We start from the raw sequence: 18,783 nt of genomic DNA on the forward strand, positions 1-18,783 counted from the left end.
CGCGCACGCACACGCGCACACACACACACACACACACACACACACACACACACGCGCACACACACACACACACACACACACACACACACACACACACACACACACACACGCGCGCACACACACACACACACACACACACTGCATCAGGCGTGTGCGTAATAGTGGCCCCCCTTTACTCATTTAAGGGAGATAAAAGACTTTCTGAATACCATCCGGCCGCGTGGAAATCACACGGCGCGTTGTGGGAGTCACACGCTTGCAGTGATAATGACTTTTGTGTGTGAGAACAAAACCTGACATGCCGCCTTGCTCAGCATGTGTAAGTAATCCAAAATAGATTTGTATGGACAGCAAAGCATTCATCTTGAAGATAAATACAAGGTGGGGAAAAAAACTCACTTTTTTTTTAGATAGAACAGTGACGTTGGACAGGAAACGAGTGGGAGAGAGAGAGATGGGGTGGGTATGGATGGATGCTATAGAGTGGAAGAGAGAGAGATGGGGTGGGTATGGATGGATGCTATAGAGTGGAAGAGAGAGAGATGGGGTGGGAATATGGTATGGATGCTATAGAGTGGAAGAGAGAGACATGGGGTGGGAATATGGTATGGATGGATGCTATAGAGTGGAAGAGAGAGAGATGGGGTGGGAATATGGTATGGATGCTAGAGTGGAAGAGAGAGATGGGGTGGGAATATGGTATGGAAGCTATAGAGTGGAAGAGAGAGATGGGGTGGGAATATGGTATGGATGCTAGAGTGGAAGAGAGAGATGGGGTAGGAATATGGTATGGATGCTATAGAGTGGAAGAGAGAGATGGGGTGGGAATATGGTATGGATGGATGCTATAGTGGGAGAGAGAGAGATGGGGTGGGAATATGGTATGGATGCTATAGAGTGGGAGAGAGAGACATGGGGTGGGAATATGGTATGGATGCTATAGAGTGGAAGAGAGAGATGGGGTGGGAATATGGTATGGATGGATGCTATAGCCACAAGCACCACAGTGCTTGTCTGCTTCTGCTTCTGTCTCTAGATTCTCTGTGGTGTCCATGACTCTACAAAGACCACAATGACAGGGTGAATCCTACAGGTCCTTGTCCTTTATAACATCCTCATACCGAGAGGTGGCATGAAGTGATAGCCAGTCATTCCACAGAGTCAGATGATAATACATTATTACCAAGAGCTTGAACATAAATGTGTAGGTGCTTAACCCTGGGTCCGAAAGAAATGGAACCTTTCAATATTCAACTGTCACACAAATACTGAGCATCTGAGATAGACTGCCAGCCCTGGGGGCATCATTTAGGGGTGGTGTGAACGACATGAAATAGAGATGGTGACGCCCTGGGCACCATTAAAGGGCAAAAGAGGGAAATATGTTGACATGACACCCATCAATTACCTCCACACACACACACACACACACACACACACACACACACACACACACACACACACAGACACAGACACAGACACACACACACACACACACACACACACACACACACACACACACACACACACACAGACTTAAAACACAACCTACCCAGGGCCAATTTGTTAATCTGTCCTGTCGGCCATACCAATTGTGGAGGGCATTGTGTGGTCAACCTTCTGACAGTACCTCTTTAACCCTTAGAACCCTAAGCTGTTTTTAGGGCATTTTCACTACCTTTATTCATAAGGATTTATTCTGGTCATTGTAAGTGCCACACATATATATTATATATTGTTTTTTTCAGGAGAGTCTAGGCTATTCAGATCTGCAATCATTTCATGTATTAATACTAGCATTGATTTTATTTTGATTTGTAAAGAATTAAAATATAAAAAGTGTATATTCTTATGTGAATTCTTATATTTCGACATGTATCTCACCACAGCAAGCTCACAGCTCTACTTGCATTTCATGTGTGTGTAGGGCAGACTGTCCTGAATCGGGCAATATAATTGCCATGTTGGAGGGATACTCTGGGGCTGAGCAATTTACAGAAATATTTGCTGTGTGATTTACGGAAATAAATGCCATTTTTTATTTAGTGATGAAAAATGACCTTTCTGCGATCCATATCTGTGACACGAACTGATCTGACCTGACCTGACCCGAGGTTGCGTGTTAGCCTGCGTGCCTGTGTGTATGCAGTCATAATAATTCTCAACTTTTTACTGCATTGCCATGAACAAAGTATAGGGCAAAAAAGGTGTTTATTTGTTGAACAAATTGGGATGCAATGTGAGCCTTGAATTGGATGCCATGCAGGAATTTGCTAGGATCTCAAAACCGGAATATGAACATGCTTTGCCATAGAGAAACACATGATAGCATTGGATTATAAACATGCTTTGCCACAAGAACAGACAAAAACGTGGGGTAAGTCCAGCTATATGAAGTTATTATTTTGCTGTCACTTCATCTGTTTTATAACCCAGAAGGATGTACTTGGTATCAAATGATAGCTCCGAGTCTCCTCTTTCATCTGACACGCGTGGCATATCTATGCGATCACGGGTCCGCGAGTAATTCAAACGAGAGTAATGAGTGTGCAGCGTTGGTTTGTGTACATGACGTTATTATTTTGCAGTCACTTCGTCTGGTTTTATAAGCCAGAAGGGTCGATAAACATGGTACCAGTGGATAGCCCTGTGCCTCCTCTTTCATCTGATATGCTTGCCATATCGATGCGATCACGGGTTCGCGAGTAATTCAAACTAGAGTAATGTGTGTACAGGTGAACGCAGAGAAGTATAGACTGTAAATATGATGCAATTTGATTTAATTTCATGATTTTTTTTAATTTTCATACTTGATCGTACAGACAAGTGTGTAGTCTCATTGGAAAGCCCCACTTCTGCTCTGTCGTGCAATAAAGGTTTCATCTTGCTGCGATGAACCGTTCCGGAGCAATGTAACAGAGAAGAAAGGGTGTGTTTTTTGACGCACTTTGCGTCAATCGGGTTCTAAGGGTTAAAGGAAAATATGCCCCCAAAATACAAAATGTGTGTGTGTGTGTGGTGTGTGTGTGTGTGTGTGTGTGTATGTATGTATGTGTGCGTGTGTGCATGCCTGCGTGCATGTGTGCGTGTGCTTGTGTGTATAAGGTGAGCGATAAAGTGTGTGTGTGTGTAAGGTGAGAGAGAGCGTGTGCGTGTGTGTAAGGTGTGAGAGAGAGAGAGAGAGAGTGTGTGTGTGTGTGTATGTGTGTGTTTGTAAGTTTGTATGTGTATGTGTGTGTGTGTGTGTGTGTGTGTGTGTGTGTGTGTGTGTGTGTGTGTGTGTGTGTAAGGCGAGAGAGAGATAGTGTGTGTGTGTGTGTGTATGTATGTGTGTATGTGTGTGTATGTGTGTGTAAGGTGAGAGTGTGTGTGTCTGCATTTCTGTGTGTGAGGGGAAAGCACAGACAACCATAGACATGAGAAAAAGACAAACTCAATGATCTGCATTGGATGTTGCCTCAGGCTCAATGTGTGCAAACAGAGGATAAACCATCTGCCCTCTATGCTGAGAGAGGGGGAAAGAGAGAGAGAAAGAGAGAGACAGAGAGAGAAAAAGAGAGAGAGAGAGAAAGAGAGGGAGAGTAAGAGAGGGAGAGTAAGAGAGGGAGAGAGAGGGAAAGAGAGAGAGGGAAACAGAGAAAGAGAGATAAAGAGAGGGAGAGTAAGAGAGGGAAAGAGAGAGAGGGAAAGAGAGAGAGGGAAAGAGAGAGAGAGAGACGTTTAATGAAATACTTCCCTGCAATCCTCCTCTAGTGGCCCAGGCAAAACACACTCCCGATCGATATGATCTGCCTGGCACCGTACCAGGGCTGCACAACAAGTTTGCTCCTGCTCTTCCCCTCATTTATTTACAAACACACACACACACACACTTAGACTTTCTCTCACACACACACGGATGCACATCGCACACACATGCATACACACACACACACACCTGCCAGTGGCTCTCCACTCAACGGTAATGTTTATTTGCCTCTTAAATAAAAACAGCACCGTATGCATGCACGCACGCACGCACGCACACACACACACACACACACACACACACACACACACACACACACACACACACACACACACACACACACACACACACACACACACACACACACACACACAAACACAAACACACACACAAACACACAGTGAACGGCTGCTTTATGACACCCATATCTGCAATGTTTTAGTCACTTTCCATCAAGTAGTGTTTTGGCCAAATCCCTTAAGTTAGAAAACGTAAAACGTTTAAGTATCAAGGGTCAAAAGGTATCAAGTTAACCTGTTCTAATGAGGAGCCTCTTTTCACGCTGCCCTTCCACTTCAGCACAGATCACATGCTAAATTGCTTTTTATCCAGATACTTACTAAATCATGATAATAATACATAATCTCATTAACTGTTTGAGATGTATAATGGCATGCCTTGCACAACTGTTGTTGTTAAGTGTTTGTATAGTGTTTTGACAAATATCCAATATGGCTTTGTTGCTTGGCCCCCAAATATGGAGAACATTGCTGTTAGAATGCTGGTAGAGAGGGCAAAATAAGAAGTTTTGAAGTTGCTTTGTGATTCAGATTAAAGCTAGGACAAATAATAGACTCATTTTCATTCATTTGTTTTCTGTAGCAGGTCAAGCAGCAACTACTTATTCAAGAGGCTGGACTGAACCAGCAGTAGCTAGTGCCATTCCTTTAAAGAAAAAAAGAAACTGGTGTAATTCTCATTGTAACCTTGGCTTCCCGAGAGACAGCCAGAGTCTTCTGTACTCTGTACTATCAATTACCCTTAGCATGACTCATCGGACAGAGACGACCACAGAAATGACCATCGCTCCTGCCCTAAGTCACGTCATGAATACAAAATGGTCAGAGCTGAATCCACAAACTGTGGACAGGCTTTCACACAGCAGAGGGTTACAGGGGTAGAATTTATGAATGGACGGAACAGGTCCCTCAGAGGTTGTGTGTGTTTTTGCTGATGTGGGGGCAATGCTCTAGTCTAAGCTAACTGTCCTTGAAGCCTCTCTCTGGGATGATATCTGCTGCACCAGGGTGTTCTCCCTCGCTCTCCAACACCTCCCTCCCAGCGAATGAATTCCCTCGATATAAAAAAATATATATGATAAACCAGTCTAGCTTGAAATTAGATCAATGTGGTTTACAATGTCCCAACCCGGATGGGCAAGACCCACACCGGTAAGGCAATGTGGAAGGGGTGGGGTGGGGTGGGGGGTGGAGGAAGGGTGTTGAAAACCCTATTTCTTGACCACAGAACATGTTCAGTGAGAGATGATCATTTTGGAAAAGCACTCCCAGGGACCTGACCTTTCAGGAATCTGGTGGCAAAGCAAACAGTAGTCCATAAAAGGCATGACTGAGTAACTCTGGGTTGTTGAGGCCATTCCCATCAATAAGAAAAAGGGCTTTGGGAAAATGAATTTCCTCTATGCTTCTGTTTGATGAATGGAATCTCATTTCTGCACTAAAATTCAATTACGACAGAGCGTGGGTTATTTGATTTTTCCTTGACAGCCTCTTGAAGATCTTCCATAGTCAAGTGCTTTTCCTGTTTTTAATATGAAACTCATCTGAAATCAGTCAAGGAATAGGACACATCCATACTAGTGTCGTAAATGATTAGGTCAGATGTAATCAGTTACTGCTCTGCAGAGCGTAAGTTCCCAGAGTATATGTATATATATATATATATGGTACTAGAAGATATATGTTTTGGATTGTGTTGCAATAGAAAGGATGGGTGTGACACTACAGAAGCCTTACCTCTTCAGACTTCAGAATCATTCAGAGTGGTGCCTATTGTCATATATTGGCATTGTGCTATTAAATCAAAGATGAGCTTGCTTTGGTTCATATTGTATGCTTTATGGTATAGTGCATAGAATATAATCAGAATAGGGGGATCCAAGAAGTGAAGTAGGGGAGGTGTAGTGGTTAAGGAGCTGGGCTTGCGTGCAGTAGCCTGAAAGTTGTGGGTTCAATTTCCGGCTTACACCATTGTGCCCTTGAGCAAGGCACTTAAGTTGCTAGGGGGAAAATGTAATATAGCTGACATATGTCAGTCACTTTGGACAACAGTGATGAATAAATGTAAATGTAAATGTATGAAGAAGCAGAATTGTTCAGCTTCATGTACTGTAGATTATCACTTTGTAAGAACGACCTAAAATACAAGATCCGTAGAACATCAGAATTTAATAAAAAAATCTGAACAAAAAAGAAAGGATTGGCAAAAAAAGTCCAATACCCTTAGTTGTGTTGTTGTTAAATTTGTCACAGATGCAGATTTTTGTACAACAAAATCAGCCTAAGAAAAAGGGACCAGATGGAGAAGAGCTTTCATCATAACGATATTACAGTAACATCCCACAGTCCTTTGCAAACTTCTTAGGTTGATTTAAAACATCAGACTCATTTTGTGAAGTTGAACAAAGCTGCAGCTTAAGTATGCTTACTAATGGGAAGCCAGCTCTTGTAGTGGCTGTATAGACCAGGCAGACACACTGCTGTGTGGAGGTTTGGAATAGTGGTGGAGGAAACACGTTCACTGTTACTGACTGATACTGTAATTTCCCACCTACTAACCAAGGTTTACACATTGATTTGGCAACATTTCCTCATCTATGAGGTTAATACACAATCTGATTCTGATTTATTAGGCTATTGAGCACTGTGATTAATACACAGGTGCCGTTAATACACAGTTTTGTTTATTTTTTTTTATTTGCCTACCACACTGTTGTGGTACGGTACACGCCACGGTGCAGCTAATACAATGGAAATCACTGTAATTTTGTTTAATTTCATTTTGTATCATCTTACCTGACTGTGAAATCGTAGGAGCAGGATGCCAAGACGGTTTGATGAAATGGAGAGAACTTGGGGAGACAAAGTGAGAAAAGAGAAAAGTGAGGCAGAGGAAGAATTGTCGTTATTTTATTTTCTGTTTTATACTTTTACTATTACATATTGCGCACTTGAGATAAAGCAATCGATTTTTACAGTACAGTAATTTAAGCCCACACACCGTCCTCATCTAAAAGTTTAACACACCACTCCGGTAATAGCCCTACACATTCCATGAATACTTATCTGGCTATGACTGAATCTCTACAGTCATATATTTCTGTAAATCAATCTGATAAGAAAATCAATGCCCTTGCCAGGTCTTTTTTTATCATTTAATTGGCACTTCATCTTTACTCATTCCCTCACAGAAGTGCTGACGCTAGGCCTTTTACACCCAAGCTATTTCTGAGCTGATGCCTCCCCAAATCTATATCTGAACAACAGTTGAAACAACAGGCCAACAACTTCAAAACAGGAAGTCAGGAGAGTCAAAAGGTCTATTGATCGATCCGCAAAGCACTTCATAGACAGTGATTGGATGCGTACATGGGGCAGCAGAGACAACTGTGTGTGGGAAAGTGTGACTTTGTGTGTGTGTGTGTGTGTGTGTGTGTGTGTGTGTGTGTGTGTGTGTGTGTGTGTGTGAGTGCATGTGCATGAATAAGTGCATCAATGTGAGTGAATGTGTTCTTGAATGTGAGTGAGTGAGTGTGTGTGTGAGAGAGAGAGAGAGAGAGAGAGAGAGAGAGAGTGTGGTCTGTGGAATTTCCCGTTTTTCACATGACTTACAGGTGGTCTACCTCCTGTGTTTTGACTTAAAGTCTTGAAGTGTAATTGTGTAAGTGTAATCTGAGTAATTGTTGGTTGCTTGACCACAAACAGTCTCCATTCTCTATCCCTCTCTCCTTTCTTTATCCCTCTTCTTTTCTCTATCCCTCTCTTCTTTTCTCTATCCCTCTCTCCTTTTCTCTATCCCTCTCTCATTTCTTTATCATCTCTCCTTTCTTCATCCCTCTTCTTTTCTCTATCCCTCTCTCCTTTTCTCTATCCCTCTCTCATTTCTTTATCCCTCTCTCCTTCCTTTATCATCTCTCCTTTCTTCATCCCTCTTCTTTTCTCTATCCCTCTCTCTTTTTCTCTACCCCTCTCTTACTCTCCTATCCCATGTAAACAACCTCACCATTTTCTCAAACTCAATTAAAGTGATCCTTAAAGAAAATCTATATCTGTCACTACACACACACAGGCGTAAGCATGCTGACAATTTTAAAACAGGCGCTTGACACAGTCCGCCTTCCTGGGCGTTTCTTTTTTTTGGCTGCACTTGTTAACTCGACTTAGCTCAATGCTTTGATCAAACTAATAGAGATGTGTGTGTCAGGAGGATGATAATGGGCCTGCAGGCTACACTGCTTCCTATGTGCAACACGTGCCAATCTCAACATGTTAATTCACTTGACACAATCATGCATGCTGGCAAGAGCACTTGCATGATAATTAGTGGCATTAAATGTCTGAAAACAGTCCATGCCTTCACACTTAAATGTAAACAGTATTTGAGTTTGTCATGTGACGTGAGTCAAGAGACCTTCATTGGCAGTCTTTCTGTTGTGAACATCTACATAATGTGAAATCAAATTCTGATGGGGGTTTTTAAGCAAGTAAATACAATTTACGATGGTTACCTTGACAAATCATGAGTGACAGCAAAACCTATGCTTCCGCCATCTGCCAGTGGATTTCGTTGCATTCTTCAAAATGATCAAAATGTCTAGTGAGGCAGAGGCCTGTCTAGTGAGGCAGAGGCCTGCAGAGACCGAAGAGCATCTAGGCCCCATTCATGTGCTTTATCAGCACAGTGTAATTATTTATTGTGGAGATGCTGAGGTCTTGACTGACAGAAAGCAATTTCCTGCTTGTAAGACACGGATGCGTAGAGATGGTCAGTTCAGGCAATCTAAATCTGCTCAGGCATTTTAGCATTAAAAAAGTAGCGTAGTGCGGATAACACTAGGGAATTCATAGAATCAATTCCGAGAGAAGAATAGAACACCTGAAAAAAAAAGCCTCCACATTATTATATGAGGTTAGACTGGGTAAAGAACATTTGCTAAATGATGTGTGATGTTCATGGAAGATCAGTCAACAAACTGCTCTGTAGAGGGTTATTCAAGGTACCTTGACTCTTCGGATAGCGTAGGTGTGTCCCAGCAGTTGGGATACTGGCTGCCTCACATTCCTTAGATCCCACACACACAGACTGCAGTCCACGGATCCAGTCACCAACACATTCTGATAGCAGCATGCACAACACAAACACGCACAGGCAGAACAGAAAAAAGGAGCAGATTATTCAAAGCCAAATTTGTTTCTTGTAAGCCAGCTTATTTCAAAGATGCTGAGCTCACGGTATCTTAAGAGTTGTTTGGGAGATTTGTCATAGCTTCATTTTTTTTCTCTTGAAAAACTTCCTCTGTAGTTGGAAATGGAGTTTGCAGTTTATATTGTCAAGGTAAAATGGCAAAGAAAAATGCCTCTCATTTTAACTATCCTCAATTATACAATTACAAGGGAACAGTACAAACATTATGTTCCTCTCCCTCTCATCTTCAGGGAATTTCATTTTAGGGTCACAAAATGGAGCCACAAATAAAAACATAAAATGCCTGATATTTGGGGAAAATGCCCCTTATCTGTAACTGCATTTTTTTTAAATTGACAAATGTAAAATCATGTTTTTCCATATTTGACTTCATATATTAGCTAAATAAAGCACTTTCAATTTCCCCAGTGTAAACAATAAAAATGCAAACCATTTGGGATTGAAGAAACAAAAAAACAATGTAAAAACTGTCAAGTGCATTTTCTTCATTGCATCACATTAATGGAGTCCAAATGTCTGTGAGGCTGACAGATTAATATGAGTCACTCTCGTCGTAAACTCTCTGTGTTTGCTCAGCTGATTAAATGAGACCCCATTCTCAGCTCGCCACACAGAGAGATGCTGAATGCACCCACAGGTTTGGTCATACCTGGTCATATTTGCACCAGTCACAGGTTAAGATTTCTCCCTTGTGGCCTGGAATGGCCAACCGGCAGGCAGCTGATTTTGTGTCCCACACCCGCAGAGTTCCGTCCCCTGGTGGCACAGATAAATACAAGATGTTAGACATGAATGTGTGTGAGATGTTCAGTCTCTCCCTATCTTGGGTCTCTCTCTCACCCTGTCTCTCTAGATAAAGACAAGAGGTTAGACATGAATGTGTGTGAGATGTTGGGTCTCTCTCTCTCTCTCTCTCTCTCTCTCTCTCTCTCTCTCTCTCTCTCTCTCTCTCTCTCTCTCTCTCTCTCTCTCTCTCTCACTCACTCACTCACTCATTCACCTTCGTTTTTTTGCTATCACATACACAAAATACACACACACTGAAATTAAATAAAGAAAGTAAGGAATTGAAAACAGAAGACAGAGGAACAAAACAAAGAAAGGAAGAAAATAAGAGGGGGGAGAAACGAACGTTCTCTCCAAGCACACCCAGTGCCCTTAAGTCCATTTCCAGAGCGCTCTGTGTGGGGGCTCTGCTAGGGCCTGCCTGGCATGTGGCAGTGGAGCTTGAGAGACACCCTGCCAGCAGACTGCACCACTCATCAGCACAACGCCAGTCAAGGGCTTTTTTTTTACTTAACAGAGGATTTTAAAGTGCCTTGGCTTTATCTTTCTTTCTTTCTCTCCCTCACTCTCTCTCTCTCCTTCACACACATACAGACACAGATGCACACACACTCTCTCTCTTGTTCCAGCAGTCCTACACACGTACACACACACACACACACACTGTTCTCCCTCAGTCCCTCTGCAGTCAGCAATGACCTTACAGAGAGAGAGAGAGAGAATGAGAGAGAAAACAGAGAGAGAGAGAGAGAGAGAGAGAGAGAGAGAGAGAAAGAGAGAGCAGCCCATCAGTGTATGTAAACTGCGCCAGAATGGAGCGCTCCTGCTACCTCAGCAGAGCTGCCAAACAGCCTAACAGCCCAACAGCCCCTAGACAGGGGGCAAAATGGCTCCAAATTAACAGTCTTGGAACAACTGCAGAGAACCCTGCAGCTACTATAGCCCTCCACCTGCACTGGAGTTCTGGCCAGGCCAGCAGAAAGCTTTGTCCGTCGCCACGGCCAAAGACCAGTGACCAAAAGATTTAAGGTTTTGGGTGGCACTTTGATGGTTAATAAGTTTAACGATACATTCTTGATACATTCCGATCTTATATAAGATTAGTAAGTTAGAAAGCTAGCAGCTAGCATACTTGCTTGGGAAACGCCCCAAAATATTGTTGGCACTGACAAAAGCCTGCTAGCTCAGTAACTGTGTGTCCTTTGCTGATATATTTTTTTGGCAGCGTTGTGCTGTAAAAGCTGTTCTTACATTTTCTTGAGCTTTCCAACCCCGAACACAAATCGATATAGTAAATGCCCTGAGTGGCGAGTTGGGGGGATAGGTTATCTCGGGAAGTCCATATGCCTTCAAAATGACTTTGAGGATATTCTAAAAACAAAAACATACCTTCGAAAAACAGCAACACATTACAAATGATTGTCATAAACATGAGTAGAACATAATATCCTATGCAATAGCTTTGCCTTTCTTGGCACATGTTAAAAAACTGAGTGAATCAGCATTATTATGGCACATTCCATCATCAATCAGTTTGAAAAATGCTGCTGCGCTTTAATTAGCACATATTTAATGCGCTGTGAAGCCTCAGCATTTGCCTAATGGCTCAGAGGTGAACTCTGCACCTTAATGAAATGAGTGACCATGCGCTCGCTCGGACGATGCTGCTAAGCTTGTTGTATGAGGAGGCTCAGGAAACATCTTTGTATTGAATGCTCAAGAACAGCCGTTCATATGTATGAGCATCCCACAACACTCTCTGTCTATCTCATGCACACACACACACACACACACACACACACACACACACACACACACACACACACACACACACACACACACACACACACACACACACACACACACGCGCTCACCTCCCTGGTGCAAGCCAATGCTGATTACACCCCACAAAACGAACAATAACCACCCATTGAGTTTGGATGCAGAACTGCACAGTAGACTACAACCGAATTTGGGGCGATCACACTAAGCATGCTAGTATTCCACACTAAGCATCCTATCACACAAAACAGGCTTTGCAGGCTAGTTTTGTTGTGACATTTCAGATTCAGACGGTAATCATATGCACTGCCCTTCCTTCTCACAAGCACGAGCAATGGCAACAATGGAGGCGCCATAACACAACAGTGTTCTTTATACTGAACAGCAGGCGCAGTGTCTTACAAAAAAACCATTGCAGGGTAGTTGGGCTGCAATGCTTAAAGAAATGTTGTCACTGTGTGCATTGGCCTCCCTCCCAAAGACATCAGCAACAATGAGAGTCAGTCAAATGTGCCTGAAGGCACCCATGCATGTGATGTGCCAGTACCTGAAGGCCTGGCACAGTTAAGCTCAACAACTGTTGTCCCTGAAAGGATACTACCATGGTTTGGATTATGTCATTATCTAAAAGAAGTTGTTCCTTTTGACACATTTCATTGCAACAGGCGCATTGTCCACATACTGAATCATTGGGTATAATAGTGATTGTTATTCAAAGATAGAGTGCAATTGTTAATTGACAATTGACTCATCACAAGCACCACCAGCCTTAAGTCTTAATAGAGCTGTCTAACAAGTCCTACCTTTTACAGTATAATGCTATTACTTCTGGGTACAAAGAAGTCATCAGTGATGTTATTTAACGCACATCTGCGGGGTGTGGGATTGACTGCATTCACAATGCGGCAGAGTGCTCCTGCAGTTCCCCTGACACGCTGCCGACAGGCCGCCCAGCCATAGTGCACCGAGCAAGCAGGACTCTGCAGGACTTTAATAGCCTCTCTGCAGCTGAGACCAGAGCCGCGAGCAGGCAGAGGGAAATCCTCCAGAATTAGGAAAGGAAGGCTGATTGTTAAGGGAGTGGAGGGGAGGGGCAGGGAAGAGCAAGGACAGCAGCAGGACATATGACGAGGAGCGAGCGAGCGAGAATCGCTCAGAAGTTTTTTTTTTGGGGGGGGGGGGGGGGGAAGGATTAGTTACGTCAATATGCTCAGGCAGGAGATGACCTAGTTTAATGAAATTTCCCCTCTTTTTTCCCCCAACCCCTTATTTACCGCCTCCTTTTTATTCAAAACTTTGATGGGTGGGTTCGCTCAGGGCGCCAACGACGTGTTTAATTACACTGAAATGGATCTCGCAGCGAGATTGTCGGTTGACAAAAAAGGAGAAGTATCACTCTCCTCTCTTGCAGCAGTAAAGCAGGGGCTCGCTGTCAGGCCTCCATTGCAGCTGCAAGCTGAGGGAGGGGGGGGGGGGTGGAGAAGGAAAGGGATGGTTGAGAGAAATTCCTGATAAGCGTTAATCGGAATTGCTCGTATTGTTTCCCCAGCCTCCCTTCAAAGTGGAGCTCTGTGGTGAATGACATTATCTATCAAGCAGCTGTCAAACGAGAGGAGAGATGAGGAGGGAGGGGGGAAAAACTTATGCTGTAAGAGATGGATTTCTGTAAAGGGCTCTGGAACTACCATTTCCCAGCCTAAATGACTAAATCGAGCAACTGTCTAAGAACATTTCCTGTCCATGTGAAGCTAATTCCTGCGCAATGCCCGGTGTGTGATGCCTGCCTAAGTCAAATGTTCTGCTGATCCTCAAATACCGGAGATTATCACTGACTCTCAATGGATGAAAGCACAATAGTTTGACAAGACAAATCAGAGCAACTCTATCAGGATTAGAATGCCCCTCTGACATCTTAAAACATTAAACGCAACTGCACGCTTTTAAGTAACATTTATACTGACAGCTCATCCAGTTACTGTCATCAAACTACAGATGCTTCTTTTTATGAACACAGTTCTCAACCAGACTTTCAAAGATCTTCCCATCCAGGGTCAAGTCGCCTTCCTAGTGGTACAAAAGATGGCGGTCTGTGGTGGTTTATCAGTGTGAGTTGCTGTCCCTGAGGCAACCTCATCCATAAAACCAGATCTTTGGTCTGAAGCATGCATTGGCTTTTGAGTTTAAGCATCATTGGCATGCGCATATCCACAGGCTATTTTGGCACCGGAAGATGTCCATGCAGCTGCTTCTGTGATGGCAACAGTACTAGTGGTGGTGCATGGAGGCTCCTGGCCTCCGGACCAAAGATAGTTGCACACTGCATTTATGCTCTAAGGGACCACGTATCGATCTGTTAGCATTTCTAATGATGTGCCCGCTAGTGCATGCTGGTGTTTGAGGGAATAAAAGCGGTCAGGGAGACCCTCTGTCAGCACATCATTGTGCTCTTGTAAAGAATGCCCATGAGAGAGAGAGAGAGTGTGTATATAGTGGAGATTTCAAAAGCTAACAGCTATAAAACATTATTTAGGTGTGTGTGTGTCTGTGCCTATATATGTCTACACACAGATATGGGTCAGGGTCAATGACGTGACGCTCATTTTTTTGTGTACATATAGGTTACATACATTTAAAATTGTTAAAATTTGAAAATAATTTGACAAATTATTTTCAAAAATAATTTTCATCAAACCCTAAAGTTTTGGATTTATTTAATTTTGAAAGAGTATTAACTGAATTTGGGTAAAATTGTCAACACGATGTAACCACAAAAACATGAAATTCTCTCCAAAATCCCTTCTAAAATAATCTGGCATGATCTTGCACAAGAACTTTTCTAAATTTAATACAAGTAATGAAACCCCATTGTTCTGAATGTTTTAATTAATATGGGGAATCGTGTCTGTCACATCAACCACTTGAAATGTTAAGTGGTGTAACCACCATTTAAGGAGCAATTTTGTATGTATTATGTCAGAGGATCATGTGACAGGAAATTATGTCATAGATAAGGACCCTTCAAGACCCCAACTGCTATGAGTCAAGGTTAGCAACTCTCTTAAAGTTACATAATAGTGTTTTTAGGCCATGGCCAGGCAAGCTTAGGTTACATGTCAAATGGTATGACCTTTTGAAAATGTTGATAAATCATAATAATCATAAAATATTCAATTTAATGTAAAAACTGTGTTTGAATATTCACATAAAGGAGAAGTGTGTACTGTACATAGTTGTCCATAATAATGCCTGCAAATTTTGCTTTTAAATAGAAATGTCAAATGGTGTAACTGGTTACACCATTTGACTCTTTTCTGTTTGAGACCAGTCTGATCAGATTCAGGGCCAAGAGTATGTAATTTAAGGGTTTAATTAAATTGCAATTTAAGCAATTTTTGAAATGTCAAAGCTTTTCATTTTAAATTTAAACTTCCATAATTATTTTTTTTATATTTTACTATGATGTATGTAAACAGTATGTTCAAATTATAAATAAATAATATAAATACATTTATTATATATAAATGTACCTCTGGTCCCCCAATGGATGCCACTTACAAGCAAGGAAAACTTGTCTCGCCACAGAGTGCATGTGAACGCAGATCCTGCTGTTGGTTGGTTGTTAAGAAATTATCATACCCTACTCTTTCACTCACTCTTATTCTCTCTCACACACACTTTGGGCCCTAATTTAGCAATCTAAAATGCATGGTCACTAGCAAATAGCGTAAATACATTTAGGGGTTTGTCCAGTCCACATTCGGGGTGGTTTTGTTATCAAACGTCAGGTGCCTGGCGCAAAAAGGTGGCTCTTATGTTTCTTAATCAGTCATGGGTGTGTTTTGGGCTTAACATCCTTTAAACCAATGAGGAGGACATCTGTCATTCCATTTAACAGCAAGCAGGACAACTTCATCAGTATTGAAGTTCACATCAGTATTTTGATAGTCAGCAGTGTATTTGAAGGAATCTGCTTGTACGCAAGACCGTATGGAACAGGTATTCCACTAAGCCATTCTTTACTAAAACCTAGCAGAGTATAGGCTACACACATCTGCACTAGTCTATTAATTGAACTCATAGGCAAGGTGAAACTAACTTCACTGTGGTGTCATAGTCAACGACAAAACAGTTATACTCAGTTAATTTCACTATTGACTGACAATGGGTTACCAGCAACATAGCCTGAAAAAAGCAAAACTTCCCCCTATAATGTTCGAATGACTGAATAAATAACCTAAGGACATTTATTCTGCAGAGGAATTGCTGCTTACATCTCGTGACAGTGCGTCTTCAGCTGTGTTTTATGCGCCTTTTTCTTGGTCAGTGGCGTAATGCTTTTTAGATAGCGGTTTCTAGATCATGTGCCAGACCACACCTTACGTCGGTAATTGCCACACCCCTGGGCGCATTTAAGAAAAAGTAAAGTGTAAGATAGGAAAAAACGTTGCGTCAGAATAATAATACACTTTGCGCCGGGTTTTGCACTCGAAAATAGGGCCCTTTATCTCACTCTCTTTGAAAATAATGGGTAGCCTATAGACTGAAATTGTATGAGAACTGAACTGAAATCAAATAGAACACAAGTTTCTTCATTGATGTTATGAAATGATATTTGATATGGAATATGATGAATGACATGAATGCATATCAAAATATCCAATTCAGTTTACCTTGATGCCTATTTTCTGTGTCAATTTCTTGTCCTATTGCTATAAATGTTTTATGGTCAATTAGTGTAACCGATTTATGTCAATTGGTGTAAGCAGTATTTTGTCTAAAAGACTAATAATATACAAAAACGTTAATATGGATAATGATTTAATACTCTAATTCACTGTAATAATGGTTGTTTAAACCATTTTTACTCAAATGGTCAAAGAATAGACATAAAACAAGATGTTTACAGCATATGGTCTTGCTCAGTACAATAAAAAACCCATATAATTTAAATTCAGGAATAAATATAATAAAACATATTCTCATAGGATATTACAAAATAAACTAATAATTTCATGAGAGCAATTGCATGAACTCTAGGAGGTGTGAAATATTAGATATTTGTCATTTTTGTGGTTACACCATTTGACAATTTAACAGGCTGTTAGTTCTATCTTTTGTTAAAAAATAGTATACACGATTACATGTCATATTAAATAATATGAATACAACAGAAATACAAAGTATACACTTTAGCAAACCTCAGGCGTGTTTGTTTTAAAGGTTTAAACATATTTTTAATTTTCTCATCTTACCAACCCTTATCTGTCACTGACCCGTCAATGACGTGACATTGTGCACCGTCAGGTGGTGCAACCAAGTAAAATACTAATTTAAACCAAGACATAGTAGATTAAAGTTAGCAAATGGTTGAAGATGTGTTGTACCTAATTATTCTATTAATTCACATTTTAAATGTAAAGTTGAATGTTGGAAAACCAAAATACCCGCCCCCTACAATACAGTATTCATACGTTACTTTTTATACCAAGGTCAACTACAAAATAATAATGTGCTAAGCACTGTAGACAATCTCAGCTATACTTAGAAAAAAAGAGAAAGAAGTGTGTTTTTTTTGGTTGTGCCACCAGCCATTAAGACTTGTTTAAACACAGTCTTAAAACCAAAAAAAATGCATTCTGTCCATTTTTAAAGATTATTTTAAAAACACAATCCTTATTTTGTCACTATCTTCTGAGTTACCAGACTGTGCACTAAATATGTTGATAAATATAGATGATAAACTGCTGCAGGCCACACTGAGCCATTCACAACTTTCTTGGAAATGTGCAGCGAAGGCCTCTTCAGCTGATCAATTCCCCTTTCACGCTTAGTGATGTGCTAAACAAAACCCATTTTGTAGCATGATCCCCTAGGGGTTTTGTACGTGAACAACCGAAAGTGATTCACTTACTGTAAGCAATAAATCAATACCTTAGATAAAGATATCGAAAGAGATATTAAAGAACACGCCAACATTTTGGGAAATCAGCTCATTCACTGTCTCCCCTAGCCTGGATATTCCAGACCCTGGTAATCTAGAAAGAAGGGTCTGGCCACGAATAATGTAATGGTCCAACTCGAGGGGCGGCACCAAGTGTGCATTTGAAAAAAATCTCACTGCACGCAATTGGATAACACAATACGACCAACGTTTACTGACTGATTCCGGACTTCGACGCAATTGTATAACACTGTGACTGTCATCTGTTTAGCTTGCCTCTGGCCCGCCTATATCAGATACACCGATGTGATTGGCTCCCAGCGATACAAGTGGCAAAAGTAACGTGCATCATTACTCATTGCCAGATTGTCTCGCAGAGACAATTCAAATTGTGCTCTTGCGAGAACTCTGGAGTTTCCAGGGTATGTCTCCCCCAGAGTTAGATAAGATGATACATACCCTTCTCATTTCTGTGCATGCAGTAACTCAGTTTGAAGCACCCACTGTTCGCATAGCTTAGTATAGCTCATTGAAGTGGGCAGCAAGGTTTTTGGGCACTGGGAGACAAAGCTAACCTATGTATCCTTGATACAAAATCCTACTGAACACAACTATCCTGACTAGTTGAGAACAAGGTGAGACACATGCAGATTTCGTTAACTGTCATCTGTGCAGGAACATCTTGGATTGGTGTAGGTTAGCAGCTTGGGGTGACTGCAAGCTTTCTTAAGTGTGTGGGCATGGTGAAGAGATGTTATATTAGTAAGCTTCTTTCTGGTTATAAATCTGTACCATATTGTACATGTGTGAGCTCTACTCAAGATGACAGAATATCAGCCATGGTCCACAGTGTTCTGATGAAAAAGCTTTGACGGAAGGAGGGAAAAAACCCAGCGGAATCTGTATTTTTATTCTGGGACTATACTGCAGAGGTGGGGCGAAGGCACTGTTTGACAAAGAACAAGTAAGTCTTAAGTCTTAGCACTGAAGCACGAGTCAAGCCAAGACAGAGAGGTCCCAA

General features: G+C 41.6%; 1 protein-coding gene across 1 annotated transcript in view; it reads right to left on the minus strand.

Annotated features, from left to right (window-relative positions):
• The window catches only part of pex7 (peroxisomal biogenesis factor 7), a 34,946-nt gene that overhangs the window by 9,123 nt on the left and 7,040 nt on the right, over positions 1 to 18,783 (minus strand). Inside the window, exons 5-7 of the mRNA XM_076272485.1 lie at positions 9,903 to 10,009; positions 9,049 to 9,162; positions 6,844 to 6,899 (exon numbers count right to left, since the gene is read on the minus strand). Of these exons, the coding sequence (XP_076128600.1) occupies positions 6,844 to 6,899; positions 9,049 to 9,162; positions 9,903 to 10,009 (277 nt within the window). The remainder of the gene's footprint in view (positions 1 to 6,843; positions 6,900 to 9,048; positions 9,163 to 9,902; positions 10,010 to 18,783) is intronic.

The sequence above is a fragment of the Alosa pseudoharengus genome, unplaced genomic scaffold, assembly GCF_046254945.1.
Source record: "Alosa pseudoharengus isolate Yale_2024_CS ecotype anadromous, Long Island Sound unplaced genomic scaffold, YU_APseudo_1.1 YU_APseudo_1.1_scf_7, whole genome shotgun sequence".
Classification (NCBI taxonomy): domain Eukaryota; kingdom Metazoa; phylum Chordata; class Actinopteri; order Clupeiformes; family Clupeidae; genus Alosa; species Alosa pseudoharengus.